Below are 22,710 nucleotides of genomic sequence, written 5' to 3' on the forward strand. Positions count from 1 at the left end.
TTTGCAACGCTTTGCGGGCCAGCTTCCTCTCCTCTTCTAGATCTGCGATGATGGCGTCAGCCATCCTACCGCGGTGCTTGTATCGAGCATGAGCGTCGTAACTACTGACCAGCTGGGCTGAACTGAATTTGGAAAGGCTCTTAAGTCGAATTCCTCGCCATATCTGCGGTCTGGACTTTCTTCTGTCATTGTCGAGTTATCGTGCTCCACCAAGCTATCGATCAGGTTCAGTAGGCCCGTCAGGTCCACTTCGTCGATGTCCCTTGCTTGGTCCTACTTCTGCACATTGATGGTTTGTCTATGTATTGGGTTCTCTCCTATTGGTGGGTTCCTTGAGTGGTTTATCTGGGTGAGTTCCTTCAGTTATTTAATACAATCCTCAATTTATGGCCACTCAATGTGTCTTTCCTCGTGCACTTGTGCTCAATCAGGCTTTTAGTTTCCTTAAGTCTACTTCAAGTGCGAAAATTCAGGGTTAGTGCAGCAACCACTTCCTAGTCGTCTTACACACTCTCATGTTGTTTTGAGCCGAATAGGCTTGTTGGTCAACTTCCTGGTTGTCTTGTCAGGGTTTAGGGTTTCCCTAAGATGTTGCCTCGTTCGTTTTTGGTCCGATCAGGCCTTATAGCTCAGCGGGTTGCGTCTAAGCCTCCGGGTCTCACAACTGCCTACGATTTTGCCTATTCCGCGTGCCAGAATCAAGTTCTGAGCGCCCTACGGGCTTTCGACAATTTGAGCTATTGTGAGTCCTAGCCGGGTCAGGTCAAATTTCTAAAAATCTGGTAAAAATCTACACTCGGCCCAACTGGTCCAAATTGCAGGGTCCGAGTGGGTTACTCGGACGAGCCAAGGCGCATGGGCCGAGGGGCGAATCCAGGACTTGGACAGGGTGGACTCGGATAGAGTCACTCGGACTGATTCGTTCGGACGGGCCGAGTGGTTGACTCGGACAAGGTTGCTCGGATGGGTCGAGTGGTTGACTCGAACAAGGTTGCTCGGACGGGCTGAGGCAAGTGGGCCGAGGGCTCAATTTGACACGTGGCCAAGGGCCGAATTTGTCCACGGTCCGAATTATAGACTCGGACGGGCCGATTAGGGTTTTGGTCGGATGGGCCGAATGGCGAGGGGCCGAGGGCCGATTCTGGGACTCGGCCTAGGAGTGGCCACTCGAACGGGCCAAGCGCGGCGCATGTAAACATCGCAAACTCGATTTCGATTGTTTCTCATGCTTCTTTCAATCATACCAGGCATAACCCTCCAGATCCTACCTAAGGGAGTAAGAGAAGGGATTAATATACCTGGATGGAGTGACGGGCTCGTCGTTGGTGTGATCGAATCGAATCGGCCAGTAGCTCTCTCTCTCTCTCTCTCTCTCTCTTTCACATTGAAATGTTGCAAATGAGTGCTTCCTTGGCCTCTTGGCTCTTATACCCCTTCCTGGGTATGGTGTTGACGCCCCTAATCACTCAGTTACCAATCGTAAGCATAGCAAGCGATCTTTTTGCCAATTTTTGCACAAATTTTTGCCATGTTTTGCAATAGTAAACCCTATCCTTCTTCGGTGTGATTTCCTAATCCTATCCTACTCTAAATGCAACATGAATCGAAAGCAAAATACTAAATTGATTTCTCCATGTTTCCTAATCATCAAACAAACAAAATAACCCAAAATACTTACTTATTTTGAAGATAAAAAACACCCAACTTCCTACCTATCTCAAGCTCTGGTTCGGGGATGAATCCCTTACTTCGATGCTCTATATGAGGCACGCAAGTGCTCAAGCTTGAATCCGTTGGTCTCGACAACAGAACCAAAATGTGGGAGCTTTCGCTTAACCACCAAGACCCACGGACCGCTTATTGTTTCAAGCGTTCCAAGCGAGCTCTAATGGCTATCTCTCACCTAGCCGACGCGCCGTCGATCCTACGAGTGTAGTGAGCTTACCTTAGTGCCGATATGAGTTGCCTCCTCTCTTCCACACACCGGTAGCTCCATGATCCTAGATGCTAGCTCAAGGATCCTCAAGCCTCCTCCACCTCCAAACTCCATCCTCCATAGCCGAGCGCGCAAGAAGAGAGAAGGGAAGAGAAGAAGAAGAAGAGGAGATGGTGAAGAGCTTCACCCTCTTGATCCCTCACTCTCACACACACTCACTCCCTCACACTCTCACACTCCCTCTCTCAAGAGCACACACAAGCAAGAGGTGAGAAGGAGAGAAGAAGAAGAAGACTCCTTTTGCCACACACCAAATAATGATCTCTTATTCACTTTTTGAACTTTATATATACAAACCCTAAAATCCCATGGGCACCCATCCCTTTTTTACATGACCGGCCATTGTAGCAAGGTCATTTTTCCATTTTTCTCTTTTAGCCTCGTGCCTCTAGCCTACATCTATCTAATATTTTACAATTGGCACAGGAGGGAGCCTGGCACTCTTTTACAAGAATTTTTTGAGTTTTTTGAGGCGCCTTTTCTTTTAAGGTTGCGCTTTTTGCCCCAGTTCATCTTTAGAGGCCGCTTGCATGTCTTTGCTCTTTTTCCATCTTCCTTTTGCTTTTCCTCCATTTTTCGCCATCTTGACTTGGGGTTAACAAATCATAAGAGCTTTGATTAGAGGGGGTGTTTGGCAATGCCTTTCTTAGGAAGATGTATTGGAAAATGGCCATCTGACTATTAGAATCCTACATGCAAAAGTTGTGTAAGCCCTCATTAAGGCTTGGAGTATGGTGCTGTAGGAGACTACTTGGTTGGGTGTTCATGGTCTAAAGGAAGACTCTTTCGTAATTCATGACATTTGGGTGGCATCCTTTTGCTTTGACTCACCTTTTGTCTTAGTATACGTGAGTACTCAATCTTTAATGTCATTCACACGAAACATTTAATGAACTAGAAAGATGTATGAGACCTAAGTAGCCATGATGATTTTCAAGATGTAGACAACATATTTTTGCATTACAAGCTCAATGATGACAATGAAGCAAATTGGCTCCTCAAAGTTTGGCAAGAAAAGAGACATGATTGGCTAGCGGCTCAAGGTGTCTTCGCAATTCTAGACCTCAAAGGATTTTGTATTAATTGCATGTTAGGGCTTACATTGAGACTTGTCATCAAGGGGCGCTTGAACCCTTGACTACCCACTCAACATGTGGTCCCATTACAATGTCCATGTTGGTGATTGACAAAGTGGAAACATAATCACTTTTTTACATTGTACAAGATGCCTTCATCTACTGCTTGAGAGCATGAAACCCTTGATGTTGGGTCTAAGGCACCAACTTACTATTTCTTGTAGCGAGTCATGGCACACCTTTGCAATTTTATACCTAAAATTTAGTAACTTTAAACGTTTTAAAATTTTTTAAAGAAATGTGATGTTCTTAGGGCAATGTATTAAAGAGACCTTACACAACCCCATACTTGAAGAGAGCAATATATCCATTGTTATTGTTCACCAAGAACATTTTTGTTAGCATATACAATAACCTTTAGCTCGAAATTATGGAAGAATTTTGGAATCAAAATTTACATATAGCTGAAAATTTTATAAAACGGAGTTGAAGCCTTATTCTTCTGAAAATTTTACAATTTGAAGGTTCTGTGGTTCGAAACTTTTGCGCTAAACCTCAGGTTTAATTACATTAAGCGCTACCTAGCATCGACTCAAATGTACGAATAGAGGAGGAGGACGAGGAGGAGGAGGAAGCCATGGTTGGTCAGCAGGGACGAAAACTTGCGCATGAGCTCATCCAGAACCAATTCGGAGACATAGTCGGTGTAAGCTCTCCCGCTTTCCTGTTTTCTGACGAAACAAACGTCTTAGTTTAACTTCAAGGACAAATGAAGAATCCATTAGTGTGCCGGTGATGGCAGAAAGTTTGCAAGTCTCTGCTCTTCCGGGGTCGCCTTTCTTTGCCAGAGCTGGCAAGGTTCTCGGAGATCACCATTCCGGAGCTTCGCAACTGCCTTTTAGTCCTCGTCCAGCATAATTGCGTGCAGGGTTTTAAGATTGAGATTGAAGGTTGGTGCTGCATCCTGTTTTCTTCCATCCCTTACGAGAAAGATGTTTGTATTGAAGCTACATAATTCACTGACTTTCCGTTTTTAAAACGTTTATTGCCTCATTTCAAACATATAGTCTGGATATTTAAAAGGCGAACAGACATCTTGTTCTCAAAATCTACAGTGAAACACTCCTAGCTGGTTATCAGGAAGATCTTCAAGATCAAAGAGACTTGTATGAGGAATTGAAGATATGGAAGATTCCCTAAATGATGTAGCGCCTTATTCGCCTTCTTGTGGTGAAGTGGCTAATACATTGCAGTCGCAACCTTTTTGCCTGGCACCAAGATGCACCATTGTGCGAAGCAAGGCCAACACATCCCAAGGACAAGTTGGTCCTAAAGTTTATTGGATGCAACGTCACCTTGATTTTCTTCACATTTCTAGTATCGCACTCAATAGCCATAGCATGAAGAAGGCCCAACATATCACAAGGATAAGGGCCTCTCGTTAGAATATGTATTACCTCCTTTGACATCTCGCATAATATGCCTTACTTGAGAAATCCTTTCTTAAATATCTTGGTAGTTTTCTTGCCTAGAATTGTGATTGGGATTCCAACTAGTTCTAGTGATGCTGCATTGGCCTTTGGAAGGCTTACTCTAGGCATTTTTGCAATTGAAGGATGTTGCCCCTCTCTAAAGTAGCCAAAGCACTCGAAGGGTGTTTGCTAGAATGAGATGGAAACCTCCCTTGTAATCTTATGGCAAAATTGTGCTCAAGCAGCATCAATGTCATGGGTTGAAAATTGACAGGAGAATTTGATGTCTAAGCTCGTAATACATTTGTAGCACCACGAAACTTAGGCAAGAGTTTGTAAAGAACAGTCCCCATGAGATGGGCTTTGGGAAGAGCGCATTGCATGTTGTGAAGTGGATCTTGGATTTATGTCAATCAGAGAGTGAATGATTGAACTGTATTAGTTGCTTTGAATCCAATATTTTGTAATTGGCCGTAGAAGGTAACAACCCTCATGGTTGATGTAGCCTCGTACACAAGCTGGAGCTTCCCCTACACCTCGGGATATGTCCTACGAGATGTAAATATTGGTAAGACTTCCTTCGAAATGCATTGAAGAAGCACTAACAATGCTTTGGCATTGTCATTGTCTCAGTCTAGGATTGACAATGACAATGCTTTGGCATTGTCATTGCCTCAGTCTAGGATTGCTTCCTCATAATTGTCTTTGTCCCAATTAGATGGAAGAGGAGAAAATCATCATTGATGCTAGGGAAAACCTGAAACAATGTACTATAGACACTTTTGCACAAAACCGTGCTTTCATCACCACACTCTAAGTTAATTAGTTAGGGCGAGGGGCCTTGAAGCTTGTCATTAGTGTTACATAAATGAGGGTTTTAGAAATAAAATCTGTGGCACTTTATGGTTAATAAGGCCGATACCAAGAGTTCAACTAGTCAAGCAAGAATACTGGTGTAGCTTAAAGATGAGGAAGATATGATATGTGAAGTGAGTTTGGTCAACAGAGGCATAACAACCATCATGTATGGACCTTTTTTTGGATGTGTAAATCAGGCTGAAAAATGCAAAAAAGAATGGAACATACACAATCAACTGGTGATGCTTGTGAAGGAAATGGAAAACAACCACAAAATGATTAAAACTTTAACTGTATAGTACAAAACGGTGGTAGGGCTGATTAAAATGCAGGCTGTAGATGTCAAAGCTCTAAGCACAGGTACAACAAGGTACAACACAACAAAAATCAGTTAGCAACATCTAACAGATTTCATGGAGTATCTAAATGTTGTTGCTTGCAGCCTAGTTGTAGGATGATGCCCATGCCAGTGGGATAGGAATGGCAGCAAGATGCAAGGTTGCAAGATTTGAGGAGGGTGGATCAAACTTGAAGCAATAATCAACAAATACAAACAACATCAGATATCATAAGGACATGTATTTTTAATGCTTATCTTTGTATTGTTAAGTTATGCACATGTGAGGTGCATATGTGAAGTGCAAGTCAGTTAAGTCATGGTGATGGCCTAAGTAACTCACGTGAATAGTGGGTGACATTGGCAAAAGTTGTACAAAGTTATGTCAGGCAACTACTTGGTGTCAGTTTGGGGTCTAGGCTAGTAATTGGGCCATTAAATGTCTAGTGGTGACATTATGGGATTGGGCATTAATTAATAAATTAATGCTAGTCCAAGGCCAATTTATGTTGGGATTATTTAATGTCCCATGCCGGTTAGCACATTAATTTTCAGCTAGCCAGAGGGTGACCAGCATTTTGGCCCATTCCAGCGACAATTGAGAACTCTCTCTCTCTCTCTCTCTCTCTCTCTCTCTCTAGCTTGTGTCAAAATATGACAACTGTGAAAGCAAACGAGAGAGAGAGTAGGGTTTGTGGGGAGAAACATTGAGTGTGTACAACAAATATTGAGAGAGAAGAGAAACTCAGAAAACACAAAAGAAGAATAAGATGAATGAATAATCATTGAATCATGCTAAGTGAATCAAGTTGATATAGTGGAGCCAAAGCTTTGAAGATAACTACATTGTCCTGTCTGAATCAGGTGGCAACACCTGTAGGGAATCTGCACAATGAAGGGAGTGAAAAGCAATCCTTAGGTAGTAGAATATCGAAGGTAAATGCTGAAGATGAAGGATAGCTGTTGTGAGGGAGCAGAATGCAGTCCTCTCAGGTCGTCAGAAGAAGTAGGAGCCTCCAATCTCCAAAATGAAAATTTGAAGGTGATGCCAAATGAACTATTGATGCCAAGTGGAGGAATTGTCAAGCATAGGCAGAACGATGATACGAGGTGGAGCAGAGTTGACACTTGATGGAGGAGTAGTCACTAGAGGGATAAATGCAGCTTGTGGAGGCCAGAAAACCCCAAATGCAAATGTTTGAGGTGCAAAAGCTGATGCCAACTATTGAGTGTGGTCACTAGTAGGAGAGAGAAGGTCTACCACAATAAGTGCAAGCTTGAGGATGATGAAGACATGGCACCTAGCAATAGGAGTGATGGAGATGATGAAAGCCAACCACGAAGTGTAATGTCCTTATAAGGGGTGTGAACAGTGGAGAGGCTGGAGAGAGAAGGGAGGAATGTGGAGAGAGAATGACAAAATGTTGGAAGGAATGAATGAGTGGGATGGTGAATGGGTGGAGTTAGTGTTGTATTCATAGGCATAAATTGTTTGGAGTGGTGCCCATTGAAGTCTCCTGGGTGGTGCCCTGACTCTTTCAGGAGGTGCCCAAAAAGCCTTTTTGGAGCTGTAAATGGAAAGCAAAAATAGAAATGGAGGGGGGAAAATATATTGAATGACTTGGTTTCTCAACACCCCCTCTTAGACACAAAAAGGAGCGAAAAAGAGGAGCGCAAGAGGGAGAAAGATCAACCCGAGGATCATGGTGTTCCACTTGTAAGGTAACATGTAGTGAAAAATAGTAGACATGATGAGTGGATAGAACCCAAAACTCAAACCTCGGGAGAGAAGCCGCAAGGTCTATTACTCCATGTTGGGAGGTATAAACAAGCCTAGCCACCAAGCCATGGTTGAAACATCCAAAGCCTCGAACTAGGAAGAACTTGTAGATCTTGGTATCAATGGTAAAAAGAGAATGAGGAAATAGATGAGGAAATGGGTGATGTGGCATAGAGATGCCAACCACCCCAAGGGTTCTCGACAAGGTGTGTGAAGAACAGTAGGATGAGGAAGGACCCCTTTTGAAGCCGAAGGAAAGGGTTTCCCCTTTGAAGAAGAAAGATGAGTCCCTTTTGAATCCCCTTATGAGAGAGATAGGGAATCAAGAAACTCATGGGTCATGGCCTCCGAAAAATCTAAAGATGAAGAAAATACTACCAATAGTGCCAAAGAAGGTATTTGAGGCTCCATTGGAATAGAGATTGGGTAGCTTCTAGAGGTGGCCTCTCAAACCTAAGTAGAAGAGGGAGTGGAGGGAGGGGTATCACATAGAATCTCCTCGATGCCCGCGTCGAAATCAGTGTCCATGGTGCAAGACAAGGGAGGGGAGGAAATGGATAGCTCCTAGGGAGCCAAGGGTGAACAATAGTCACTCTCAGTGGAGCGGACTGCGGAGTCGAAGAAGAGGAAGGAGTCGGACAGCCTTTGTCTCTCAAAGGAGTGGATTGACAAGAAGACGGTATCCAACAATTGGTGTCTCTCATGTTGAGTCATTTCCTGGACGTGGCCGCATGGCAGGCTGCCACGTGGCAGCAGTCGGATAGTCCCGACTGCATTTAATGCAATCGGATAGTCCCGACTGCATTTAATGCAGCTGACCTGATCATTTATTGATTTATTTACAGCCTATAAATAGGCTGAGTTTTCAGTAGTCTATACATTCTCTTTGATAGATTTCAGTTTGCTGATTGCGGAGATTGCTCTTAGGGCTGACGAAGATCGAGATCCTCAAGGTGGAGACATACACAAATATTTTCTCTGCACCCGTGTATAATTCTGCATCCTTATACAACATTCTTCACTATAGATTTTTTGCGTTTCACTCTCTTTCTCTCTCTTTTCTCTCTCGGTTCACTCTTTGTCACGGTCATTCATTTCCGCATTGCTTCACTCTGACATGGTATTAGAGCATTGAAGGAGACTTATTTGAATGAGGAGTTTTCAGCGTGACACAAGGCTGCGTTTTCAGTGTTCAAGTTGAAGGGAAGAGAGTGCGAAATGGAGTGCGACTGCGAGTGCGCAATTGAGTGTGAGAGCGCGAGACGTGAGCTGTAGAACTAAGAGTTAGAGAGAGTGAACGCAGAGATAGGTGTACCAAATCGTGATGGTACACAAAGAATAAAAGAATGTATTTATATGTTAGGGTACAATAAGGGTGTGTTCACACCCGCATGACTATATACACGGAGATGAAGGGACTTTACACCCAACAACCTCCCACTTAAAGGTCCAAAGTGGTACCTTTAAGCTAACCAACTCCCACTAAACGAATGCAATGCTCATGCTAAGCCTTTGCAAGATACTTAGTGAGAACATTTGCAGGGTTATCTTGGGTTTTGACCTTAGTCAGTGTGACAAGACCATCATCCAAGACTTGTCGAATAAAGTGATACTGAACATCTATGTGTTTGGTATGCGCATGGAACATGGCATTCTTAGCTAGACATACTGCACTCTGGCTATCACAACCAAGCATTGGAGTACGTGAAGAAAGACCAAAATCTTGACCAGACGGCCAAGCCAAATAGCTTCTTTAGAAGCTTCGGCGGCTGAAATATATTCAGCTTTTGTAGTACTCAATGCCACAATTTTTTGCAATCTTGAACACCAAGAGATAGCCCCACCAGCCAAAGTAAAGACATACCCACTGGTAGATTTCCTAGTGTCAAGATCTCCTACCATGTCCAAATCACAAAATCCCTGCAATTCTAGTGTACTCTTTCCATAACATATACACTTTTCTTGTGTACCTTTCAAGTATTTGAAGATACATTTCATTGCTTTCCAATGTGGCTTGCCAAGGCTAGACATGAATCTACTAACAACTCCCACTGCATGAGCAATGTCAGGGCGAGTTGCAACCATGGCATACATCAAAGATCCACAAGTTGATGCATAAGGTATACCCTTCATGGCACTAGCAGCTGCATCATCCTTAGGGCAATCAGCTTTGCTAAGCTTTGTATGTGGTGGTAAAGGCACACCAAGAGGCTTAGCATCAGCCATATTAAACCTGTCAAGTACTTTGCTGATGTACTTGTTGTGTGAGAGAAATAGCAAACGCTGCCCCCTGTCTCTTTCAATGTGCATGCCCAAAATGCGTTCAGTTGCCCCCAAATGTCTCATAGAGAAGGCTGAACTCAGCTGCCTTTTAAGAGCATTCAAAGTACTTTATGCTATCTTGCAATCAGCATGTCATCCACATATAAAACCTGCACAATAAGGCTTCCATCATCAGCCTTTTTAGTGTATAAGCAATGATCTGCATGACTGCGTTTAAATCCATGGCTGAGCGTAAAGGTATCAAATTTTTTGTACCATTGTCTAGGGGTTTGTTTCAGCGCATATAAGCTGCGTTTCAGCTTACAAACCAAATGCTCTTTTCTTGGAATAGCAAATCCTTCTGGCTGCTTCATGTATAGCTCTTCATCCAAGTCACCATGAAGAAAAACAGTCTTCACATCCATTTGATCCAACTCTAAATCCAAGGATGCAGTGAGAGCAAACAAAACATGGAGCGTAGTCATCTTCACGATTGGTGAAAAGACCTCTTGAAAGTCTATGCCTTTCTTATGTGTTATTTGCATATAGAGACTTCATCTTTTCCTGCATAGCAAGCTCCCACTTTATCTTGTTTTCACATGATTGTGCCTCTTTAAATGTCAGAGGCTCACCCTCATTAGTCAAGAAAATGCAATCCAAAGATGGCTGAAACCTTTGTGATTGCCTTCTGACACGTGTAGACCTTCTTATCCAATGATCTGTATTATTAGGTAGTGGGCCTACATCCTGAGGAATGTGCACACCATCACTAGGTGGCTGATTTTCAGCATTTTCTTACTGCTGCAATCTGTTTTCAGCATGTTCTTCTTGCTGTCCTACTTCATCCTATGCATCTATTTGCTGTCCATGATCTTCTGGCTGTAGCACAATAGGTTGCTGCTCATTTTCAGCATCAAAAGAGGGACAAAACTTTCAGCCAAAGGCTACTGAATGGCATGGCTGTTCATGCTGAAGTTTGACCTTCTTTTTGTCAAGATCACCATGTGTAGCATTTTTTAGCAACTTTGCCTCATTAAATACTACGTCTTGGCTGCATACTATCTTTCTACCCTGAGGAAGCCAAACTCTATAACCCATCTCTTCCTCATCTCCATATCCCATGAAGATGCCCTTGATGGATTTCATGTCATGTCTAGTTTGGTCCTTTGTTCTACAGGTACATGTACAAAGGCATTACAACCAAAGACACGTAAATGGTCATATGAAGAAGGTTTGCCAGACCAAACCTCTTCAGGAATGCCATTTTCCAATGCATGATTGGGAGAGCGATTGCATACATGAACTGCAGTTTTAAGAGCCTCTTCCCAAAACTGCTGCGGGAGATTAGCTATGGACAGCATGTATCTGACCCTCTTACTAAGTGTGCGATTAAATCTTTCAGCCACGCCATTTGATGTAGGATTATAAGGGGTTGTCAACTCCCTCTTAATACCATGCATCTCACAAAACTTGTTAAATTCATTTGAGACATACTCACCCCCATTATCTGTTTTTATGTCTTTCAACTTAAGCCCTTTCTGTGTGGTAACAAAAGCATGAAACTTTTTAAAAGCATCCAACACTTCCTTTTTGCTCCATGACTTTCTATTGAAATCATCAATGAAAGTAACAAAGTACCGTGCACCTCCATACGAATTAACAGGCATAGTGCACACATCAGAGTGTACTAAGTCAAGAGCATTAGACTTCTTAATGACACCAGAGTAATAAGGAGACTTCACTTGTTTTCCATATAAGCAATCATTACAAAATTCGAGACCAAAGCCTTTTACATCAAATCTCCCTAAAGAGGAGAGAACCTGAAGGCCTTTCTGGCTCATATGACCAAGTCTTTTGTGCCAAAGCTCCATCTGTGAATGGACTTCAGCCACAACCAAGAACTTGCCAGGTAATGCTTTACAATGCAAGTAATATAAAGTCCTCTTTTTGCTGCCTTTAATAATCAGCATAGAGTCCTTATGGACCTTCCAAGATCCACCACCAAAGGTAGTAAAATACCCTTTAGCATCAAGTTGCCCAATTGATAGTAAACTTTTCTTTATACCAGGTGCAAATTTGACATCCTGCAAAATCAGCTCTTGGCCATTTTCAAGGGCCAAGTTAATGGTGCCAACACCCTCTATTTCACATGCATAGTTATTACCCAAATAAACTTTGCCTAGGCAACCTGCAGTGTATTGAGAAAATGACTCCAAAGAGAGGTAATATGAAAAGAGGCACCGCTATCCACTATCCATGATTGTGACAGCCCATCATGAGCTGAAAGTAAGGCATTAATTACCTCCTTTTTGGTGATGTGCATATCACTTGCTGCTGCCATAATATCTGCATCATTACATGAGACTACAACAAGTATCTCTTCAGTGTGAGGAAGCTTTTCAATGACCACACTAGATGCAACATTTGCCTTTGCAACTTCTTTTGAGGAAGACCTGTCATCATCTTTCTTATTATCCTTCTTTTTCTTACCTTGATGTTTTTTTCTTTCTTGCTCTTTCTTGAAGTATCGACAATCGGGCTTTTTATGCCCTTTACACCCACACTGATAGCATGTGACATCCTGCTGTTTGCCCTTGCTTTTGCTTTTGCTTTTGCCTTTACTGGTTGCATTACCCCTCTTTTCAGACTTGCCTCTTACATGGTAAGTTGAGCCACTGCTTTCACCGCTAGACTTTCTTCTGATTTCTTCATTAAGGATTGAACCTCTAATACCATCAAAAGTCAAAGCGGGGTTGTTGCTAAGTGACACAACCAAAGATTCCCAGCTGTCAGGCAAAGTCATCAATAGGAGAATAGCTTTCAATTTATCATTGAAAGTTGCCAAACTACAGTCTTGCAATTGACTCAAAACCCCTGTGACAGCACTCAAATGCTCAGATGCTGGCTTAGACTCATTCAACTCCATGTTCACAAGTTTACGCATAAGATGCACTTGATTCACAGGAGTTGTATTTTCATAAGTGTCCTTAAGCTTTTTCCGTATAGCATAATCTGTATCAAGACGCTTGATATTTGTAAGTACATCATCAGACACTGCTATCTTAATGTATGCAATGGCCTTCTTGTTAAGTCTAGCCCAATCCACATCTGTCATAGTCGTAGGCTTACTCTCCAAGAGAGCATTCACAGTCCTTGAGAAACAAAATTCCTTGCATCCTATCCTTCCACAAGTCAAAGCCAGTGCCATCAAACCTCTTGATTTCAAAGAGGGATTAGTGTCATTGCTGCTAGAAGCATTGCAGCCATTTTTCAGCAATACACCAGAAATTCAATGTTGCAATTTATGAAAGCAAAAATGAGCTGAATATTTAGCTGATTTCAGCCCAAATTTTCAGCAAATAATAGCAAGATTCAGTCCAAGTATATGTACAGCAGTAGAACAAATGACTTTTAGTAGTATGACTGCAATTTCAACATACATTAAATGCATATATCATTGCCATGTAACTCCCACCATGTAACTCCCACTTCAGCAATATCACCAAAAATACATCTGCAACAATCCCAAATCTGCAAATGATCACTAAGATTGCTGCAACATGAATAATCAGCAATACATCAACTCGATGGGAGTTGTCCAACATGTGTACTGCATACATATGTGCTCGTATCAACTTCTGATACACAAAACACTAAGAAATCTCTGCAATTTCTCCAAAATCGCACAAGCGGAAGATAAAAATGCTCAAATCACTCTGCCTATGGCAACAAGATTGCTTCAGCAATATTCCCAAAGTGCATTTCACGCTTCAACTTTGACAAAATCCACAAATTTCAGCAAAAGCACCAAAATTTCACTGACATTTGCCTCGATTGCATTAAAACATGTTTCCGAAAGCATATAACGGGCAAAATTAGCAAAATTTCATAAAACTTTGTAAAAGCCCCAAATTTCTTGGGTCCAAATGTGCACCAATGTCAGCCAATCTGACTCAGCTGAACAAAATTTCACCAATACAGCAAAAGCCCCAAATTTTATGGGTCCAATGTTGAGAAATTTTACTCAAATGAGCAAAATTTTACTAAATTTGAAAAAATCTCCAATTTAAACGCGCACAATGTTTGCAATTTCTGACGCAAATGCCTCAATTATGCATGAACAACAATCAATCTGAAAAGGCCCAATTTTTTGGACCTAGATATGCACAAATTTGCGCATTTGCTTGCGCACGCAAACCCCCATTGAGCCAAGGGGAAATTCAAAGAGGATTTTGAAAAAAAAAAAGGAAATTTTACTTTTAAAAAAATTGGAGTGATGAGGTCTGTTGACTTGCCCGTCTAATGGCAGTCACGTCACGTGACTTGGAAACCTGCCGGCCTGTCGTGGGGACTGTCCCTTGCCTATTGTCCAATCGTGCACGTCTGACGCGTGGCCTTGTTGCCACGCTTAGGTCAAGCTGTCAGTTTGTCCGTCTCTACATTGGTTCCCCCGTTGCACCTGTCAGTCGTCGCAAACGTCACCCGTTGCACAATAGTCGCCAGTCGCTCACGTCTGCACGGTCGTCTGCTGTTTGCTAGGACTTCCCTGTCGCCTGTCGACCATTGCTAGTCTTGGACCTGATGCTTGTTACCCAATTGCCTGTCTTGCAACCTAACACTTGTATACGTGTCACCTTAGCTGTCGATTGTTGTGCAGAAGCAAGCTTCTTCTCTTGTGTAGACTTGATTCGCACTTCTTGGGAAGCGCGAATACCATTACCAATGCTCTGATACCAGTTTGAAGGGAAGAGAGTGTGCAATGGAGTGCGAGAGCGAGATGCAAGCTGCAGAGTTGAGAGTTAGAGAGAGTGAACGCAAAGATAGGTGTACTAGATCGTGATGGTACACAAAGAATAAAAGAATGTATTTATATCTTAGGATACAATAAGGGTGTGTTTACACCCGTATGACTATATACACGGAGATGAAGGGACTTTACACCCAACAGGTGGGAGGGAGAAAAAAACTCCTAATGATGCAGCATATATATATTTTTTTGGGGGGGTTTAATGAGAAGATGTTGTCGCTTCTGCAACTTGTCTTTGCCTTCTCCGATGCATAGCATCTTCTTGGTTCTTTGAGCACCTCTGGCTTTGATACCATGTCAAAATATGACTATTGTGGAAGCAAACGAGAGAGAGAGAGTAGGGTTTATAGGGAGAAACACAGTGTGTAAGACAAACACTGAGAGAGAAGAGAAACTCAAAAAACACAGAAAAAGAAGAATGATGAATCACTGAATCATGCTAAGTGAATCAAGCTGATACAACAGAGCCAAAGCTCTAAAGATAATTGCACTGTCTTTTCTAAATCAAGCGGCAACACCTGTAGGGAATTTGCATAGTGAAGGGAGTGAAACGTAGTCCTTTGATAGTAGGATATCGAAGATAAATGCTGAAGAAGATAGAGATAGCCATTGAGGGAGCAAAACATAGTCCTCTCAAGTTGTCAAATCAAGCAGGAGCCTCTAATCTACAAAACACAAATTTGAAGATGACTCTAGATGAAAAAGTGGTGACACCAGGTGGAGGAATTGCCAAACATAGGTAGAAAGATGACACTAGGTGGAGCAGAGCTGATGCTTGATGGAGGGGTAGTCACCAGAGGGATAAGTCACTAGAGGGATAAATGCAACCTACAGAGGCTAGAAAACCCCACAGGCAGATGCCTCGCCAACTATGGAGTGTGGTTGCCAACAGGAGAGAGATGGTCTGCCACCGTAACTGCAAGCCAGAGGATGATGAATATAGGGCGCCTGACAGTAGGAGGGATGGAGACGATGGAAGCTGGCCATGAATTGTAATGTCCTTGTGAGGGGTGTGAATAGTAGTGGAGAGATAAGGTAGGGATATGAATAGATTGTTGGAAGGAACAAATGAGTGGGATGGTGAATGGGCGGGGTTAGAACCGTATTTATAGGCACAGACTGTCTCAAGTGGTGCCCTCAGGTGGCATTCTGACTCTCTTGGGAAGCGCCCATAAATCCTTTTTGGTGCTCTAAATGGAAACCAAAAATATGAATGAAGGAGGGAAAATGTACTGAATGACTTGGCTTCTCAACAACTTGCTCTCATCTTTCATCAATCTCTCAACAGTTCTAAGCCATTTCTAGCTTTGGTAAGGAACGATTGCAGAAATTGTTGCTGAAGCCCTAATTTACAACAGAAATTAGGGTTCCACAGCCACCTTGGGATCCATGCCCAATTATTGAAAACCCAGGTGCTTGGTGTAGCGACTGAAGGTACTAATTTGCAGCTGATCCAAGGGTTAGTTCATTCCCAAATTATTGTGGTCCACATGCAAGAGATTGAAGATCTAGTTTGAGCCTAGATTGTTGTGTACAATCAAGGGAAAAGTTGTACCCAATCAGTGCTGGTCATTTATGCCAGCCATTTGTATTGAAGATCGAAGGAGATAAGACTATATCTCATTGTATTTCAACCTTACAACAATACAAGATAAAGAAATACTGCAAGGGGCACCGGTTGTTGGGGCCAATGGGGTGTCAGTTGTCCAAGATTAAGTGGTAAAGTGTATATTTTCAGATTTGTGACTTTAATGCCTGCTATATTTTGAGTTAAATGAAGTTATCACCACCCTTGCCAAGAAGGCTGGTTCCATGGTTCCATGGTTCCATTGCTAGAATACATCAACTCCCTTGAGTAGGTAGTCCTGATGCACTTGTATGCAAGCCAAGTTGCATTCTTGTTGAAATTGTGATCAATTGAATGCATTACAGCAAGCATGTCTTCATACAGTGAGATGGGATGAAGCAGTGATGATGCCTTTCAGGCTGACACATGCACATAATAAAGGGGAAAATGCAATGCTCGATCTTGGACAAGGCACATAGCTTGGGCAGCAAGCTAAAAATGTGGGCGTTGAGCAAGAAGTGGGTCCCTCTAGGCCATAAGATGTTGATGATCGACAAGGAGATAAAGAATATGGTGATTGATTTAAGGCTCGATTGAGGACAATAGCTGACATCTTTGCTCAATTGTCCAAGGATTAGGGACCGGCATGGAGGAAGATTATCCAGCTTTGTAGAGCATGGAGAAGATTAGGGACCAGCATGCATTGATATTCTTTGGTAATGGAGCAAGAGCCAATTTTATTTGCAGACATGGCAGTCTTTCTAGGCCTTAGAGAGGATGAGATGGGACCCTTGGGAGAAATTGGTATGGTATGTAAGGGCTATGTCGAGCTTGTCGCATCTTTGATTGGAAAGCTTCATTTACACATTCAAAGTTATATAGACAACGAAGAGTTCTTCATTGCACCATTAGAGGGTTGTGACATATTGCTTGGTATGCCTTGGTGCCATTTTGTGCATGTAGTGATTGATTTCTATGCCAAAGCCATTACTATTCAGCATAAAGGCAAGGCCCACACATTGGATGTAAAATGAAACAAGGGATATGTCCCTATTGTATTAGCTTTTGCCACTTCAAAAGTAAAAACAAAAAAATATTTCTATTAGCTTGTCTTATTTAGTCAGTTAGTTAGTCATCTCCTGGTTGTGAGCCCTAGTTCGAGTTTGACAGGAGCGTTGGAGCTCGGACCGTGTCTTCATTCATTTTAGTGTGCATTTTCGGTGTTTGTCAGGCATTTCATAACTTGTGCTTCCCTGCTAGATATTGTTCAGCTTGAGACTGCAGCAATTTTCCCTAGAACTGCCACATCATCATTTTTCGCTGCATTAAATGCGAGTGGCTTGCATTTATTATAGTCGGCCATGTTTGGCATGTTGGACCAATTAGTAGTCAGCCATTTTGTCTTTCAGCAGTTGCTATGTTGGACAATCATCGTCTTTTGTCTTTTGTAGACTCTCTCCTCTCCCTTCTCTCCATGTTTCAACAAAGCCCACTCTACAGGCTTTAAAATGCATGACATGGCACCTCCCATACAATGCCTATTCCCCCTTCTTTACCCAAAGAGGACCAGCTAGATGGTGCCAACAATTTGCTTTGATAATGTAAGGTGGAATGCATCCTTGACACCTTTGATCTTTGGGAGCTTGTTACACTATCTATGACCTGTTTCGTGGAGGATCCTAGAGAGGGATTGTCAATGGATTGTGTGGCCTTATAGGATCGGCTCAACTCTTGAGCCCAATCCTTCCCTTTCATGGCCTTACGGGATTTTTTCCTACTACATGTTCGCAGGTTAAAGAAAATGACAGAAGTGTGGAAGAAGCTCGTGTCTTTGTACCATTAGAAGACGTTTGCCCATAGGATCTCTCTTGAGAAGAAACCTTGGGTGCTCAGTGTTGATGGTTCTTCTTCTATAAAGGATCACATCAACAAACTAGAGGACATGAGGGATGAGCTTGCATCGTGTGGGAGGACTATATCTTGAGAGGATATGACAATGATTCTCTTGACTCAGCTGCCATCTCCAAAGTTTGATGTGTTCTGTATCAGCCTTCTTACATCAAGGACCTTTGAGTCTTCTTTGGGAGGAGCTAGCCTCTCTAGTCTTGGAGTGTTGGGTTTCACTCATGCCTATGTTCACAGAGGAGTGTCGGTGATTTGCAGTAGGACACTAGGGCACTTTTTACTCTCTATACGAGAGATTTTTCCCCCTAGTCACATTATTTTCTATTTTGTGTGTTTATTCGGTCACTTACCATACTTTACATCTTTCGAGTGTGAATGCACCTTAACAACCCTAAGGTCTAAGGGTTGTACTTTGTGCTTTCACTTACACACTTGGGAATTGCATCGTGTGTTGTGCTGTGTCTTCACAATCACTTTCTCTACTATCTATTGTTTGCTTCCAGTTGAGAGTTGCCATCTCCCTTCTCACTTTTGGTATTAGAGCTCAGATTTAGCTTGGTCCAGCTGGCCTCTCCAGGCTCTTCAGCTCTCTTGCTGTCCAAATTTGTACCGGCCCTGTTCCCCACTTGGAACTGCTGCCAGTAGCTCTATCGCCAACTCTAGCTGCTGATTGCAGGCTCGCTAGGTCCACCAACAGCCAGCACCGCCAGCACTGTCACCCCTTGCTCCAGCTCGTTCGCTATGCCACCTGTCGCAATTGCCACCCCCTAGTCCTGCAATGCCACCAACGAAATGCTCAGAGTGCCGCCCCTTGGTCCTAGCATTTCCAGTGCAACCAGCTTGTCGCCACCACCTCTGCCAGGTTGACCTTGCTTGCCACTTCTGCCTGAGCTCTGCACAGCTCCACCAGGCCTCCCGCCTTGACTCGGCTCACATTGAAGATAAAAGGTACATTTAATTATTTTTTATTCAAAAATCCGAACTACAGAAAGGGGCTTTTGCCCAACGAGTGCATTTTTGCTCTTGGAGCAGAAATTTCTTGGGATTTGGGTTAGAAAATTTGGGGCTTTTGGATGTTTAGTAGACATTGGCACATGTGCTGAAGATTCCGTCTGAAATAGATTGAAATTGTGCATTTTGGACAGCTAAATTTTCAGGCTTTTGCATTTTATGTGTTGCTGAACACTATTTGTGCATTGGACAACTTGCACATTGGACAATTGTGATTAAGTGTGACACAATTTTGCTAATTACAGCTTGGTGTATGCTGTAATTTCTGGAAATTTGTAGATTTCTAGGTTGTTCCAGCTTTGGTTCTTGCTCGTGTTTTTTGAAATAGTGACATTTATCATGGCTAATCAAGGATAGAGTGATGTATTCACTTATGTATCCAAAGAGAATAGATTGGACGGCAATAACTATTCTCTATGGTCCTTCATGATGAATAGTGTGCTAATTGCAAAAAATCTTTGGGAGTATGTTAGCGGTGAAGAAATCTTTCCTGTAGTTGTGGCTCGTGCAACTCCTCCCCAAGAAGGATGTGGTCAGAGGCCATCTCCAGCTCAGGCATTTCCCCAAAGAACAGCTGCACAGAAGGCTTGGGATACTCAGGATGCCCAAGCATTGTCACTGATTACATTGGTAGTTTAGCGGTTCATAATCCCGCATATACGGTTTGCTATTGCTTCAGGAGTAGTATGGCTCACACTTGAGTAGATATTTTCTAGGAAAAATGAGACGCATTTCTTTCTTTAAAAAAAGCTTGAGAATGTGAAGATGGATGAAGGTGATGCCATGTAGGACCATGAGAATTTCTCCGTAGCCACTTACCTTTCTTTATTTGGTTAGTTTGCTCCTAGAAGAAGAGCAAACATGAAAGAATAGTGGAGTGGATGTTGTAGCCTCTGAACAGGCTTTCATGGCAAGATAGAAGGGCTAGGGCAGCCAGTCTAGAAATGCTCTGTAGAGTTTTGGAAGTTCAGGTACTTCACAGAGCAACAAGAAGCAGGGGGCACGCAAGCCAAGAAGGGCCATTATTGTGAGAAGCCAGGTCGGAAGCTAGCTATGCAAGAAGAAATGAAATCATTGTATTAGAATGATACTTGGGATTTAGTTTCATTACCCAAAGATAGAAAAGCTATTCCTAACAAATGGGTTTATAAAATCAAATGTGTGGATAGCAAACCCAAATACAAAGCTAGGCTTGTGGCTAAGGGCTATACACAGAAAGAGGGGATTGACTTTTAGGAAGTCTTTTTACTTGCTGTCAAAATGATCACTCTTTGGGTATTGTTTGCTATCGTAGCATCTATGGATCTTGAACTTGATCAGATGGATGTTAGAACTGCATTCCTACATGGTGATTTGGAAAAAGAGCTATACATGAAGCAGCTAGAAGGTTTTGTTATGCCAAGAAAGGAGCACTTGGTGTCTAAGCTTAAGAGAACCTTGTATGGCACAGTATGCATCTTTTGTTGTTGACCACGACTACTGTTTTTACACTTGCAGTTATAATTCTTCTTGGTAGATAGAGCATTCAGCTCTATAGAAGATGCTAGCACTTGGTTCTTTGACAGTGGTGCTTCTAAGCACATTACATTCCGCAAGGATATGTTTACCTCTATTATTGCAACTCTTGTCGGCAAATTTGTGCAATGTGCCAATGCATCTTACCCTGTTAGAGGTGTTGGGGAGATTGCCTTGAAAGCCATCGATGGCTCTACTCTTTGTTTACAAGATGCATTATATGTGCCAGCGATAAATGAGAATTTGTTGTCCATTTCTTCTTTAGCAAAGTGTGGTGTGCAGGTCACATTTGATGATGACAAATGCATGGTCAGGGATAAGGAATTCTTGACTTTGGTATTGACTAGCACATTATGTCATGGACTCTATGAGTTAGATGCTTATTTGATTGATTAGTGAGTCTATTTGGCATCTACTATCACTCCTGCTATGTCACAGGCAGAGTTATGGCATGCTCACATGGAGCATGCTAACTATGATAGTCTGATACTTATGCAGGGTACGCAGATGTTAGATGGTTTACCTCTAGAGAGACCTCTTGAACGTATTGGTGAGGGATGCATTTTGGAAAAAATGCACCGATTCTCTTTTTCTCGTGATGTTGCTTTTAAGGCAATAGGTAGGTTACAGATTGTGCATTTAAATGTATGTGGCCATATGCAGACAAAGTCATTGGGTGGATGCTATTATTTCGTCACCTTCATTGATGACTTTACTCGCTTTTGTTGGGCCTATTCATTGGTCAAAAAGTCAGAGGTGTAGGATGCACATTTGGCTTTTATTGCACTTCTTGAAAATCAATGTGGCTGTAGGATTAATACTCTCCGTTTGGACCGGGAGGGAGAATACATATCTTCTTTGTTGAATAATTTTTTGAAGCAGAAAGGCATTGCCCATTAGTATACTACTGTATATACTCCACAACAAAATGGGGTTGCAGAAGGGAAGAATTGATTACTCATGGAGATGGCGAGATGTATGTTGAAAGCTAAGAATCTGTCACATGGCTTTTGGATGGAAGCAGTTATATGTGCTTGTCACGTTTTGAATAGGTGCCCTACCAAGGCATTGAAAAATGTCACGCCTTTTGAGGATTGGAACAGTCGGAAACCTTTAGTTGGCCACTTTCATACTTTTGGGTGTCTTCCATATGCTTATATTCCCAAAGTATTGAGAAAGAAGTTGGACAAAAAGGCTGTTAAATGCATTTTTGTAGGGTATAGTAGTGAGAGCAAAGGATACAGACTATATGATCTTGTTTCCAAGAAAGTCTTTGTCAGTAGGGATGTGATTTTTAACGAAAAATCAGAATTATCTCTTGTTGGTTTTGACACATATCAGGCTGCAAATGATGTGTTTGAAGGGCTGCTGCCCATTTCTTTTGGCAATACAGTTAGAGTTTCCAATAAATAAACAAAATGTTTAGCCAACTGCTCCATTAAGCAATGCAGAAATTCATCCTATGGCTGATCTAAATATTCAGCAAGATGCTGAATTTGAGGTTAATTAGGAGCATATACATAATCAAGAGGCTAGGTAAATGCCTAGATGGTACTTGTAGATTATAAAAGATAGTCATTTGGATGCTTCTCTTGCTGGTTGTACTAGAAGACAAGCATGTCTGCATGATCATGCTAATACAATGGAGTTTGTTATGGCAACACACACATTTGATGATGAGGAGCCTGATTGTTTTGAGATGCACAATAGAGTGTGCATTGGATGTTAGCAATGGAAGCTGAATTTGATTCTATTATGAAGAATCAAACATGGGATTTAGTGACATTGCTTGTTGGAAAGAAACACTACAACATATAGACCCAATAGCGACGTTTAAAGCTACGGAATTATTCATGGAAAAAATTACCCCTGTCATCGCTATTTGCGTCGCTATTAGCGATGCAATCGATTCATTGCTATTAGTGTCGCTATTTAGGTTAGCGACGCTAATAGAGACGCTAATAGCGACGGTTGCAGAGTAAATTTCCGACGCAAATAGCGACGGTTACAGAGGGGAAAAAAATTAGGTGGCAGGGCATGCAGCCCTGCCACCCTTCTAGCTATATGCACTAAATATTCTTGCATAATTCATTTGTCAATGTCACCTACACCTAATGTCTAAAA

At 42.3% G+C, this 22,710-nt stretch overlaps 1 protein-coding gene across 2 annotated transcripts in view; it reads left to right on the plus strand.

Annotated features, from left to right (window-relative positions):
• Positions 1–3,622: 3,622 nt before the first annotated feature.
• Positions 3,623–22,710, plus strand: part of LOC148028803 (RNA polymerase III subunit RPC82 family protein) — a 165,607-nt gene continuing 146,519 nt past the window's right edge. For both annotated transcript variants that reach the window (XM_087687594.1, XM_087687593.1), the window contains exons 1-2: positions 3,623–3,778; positions 3,875–4,022. In XM_087687594.1, the coding sequence (XP_087543720.1) occupies positions 3,710–3,778; positions 3,875–4,022 (217 nt within the window). In that variant the 5' untranslated portion in view covers positions 3,623–3,709. The remainder of the gene's footprint in view (positions 3,779–3,874; positions 4,023–22,710) is intronic.

Source organism: Lygodium microphyllum, chromosome 11 (genome assembly GCF_053477565.2).
Source record: "Lygodium microphyllum isolate KBCC chromosome 11, Lygodium_microphyllum_v1.1.10, whole genome shotgun sequence".
Classification (NCBI taxonomy): Eukaryota; Viridiplantae; Streptophyta; class Polypodiopsida; order Schizaeales; family Lygodiaceae; genus Lygodium; species Lygodium microphyllum.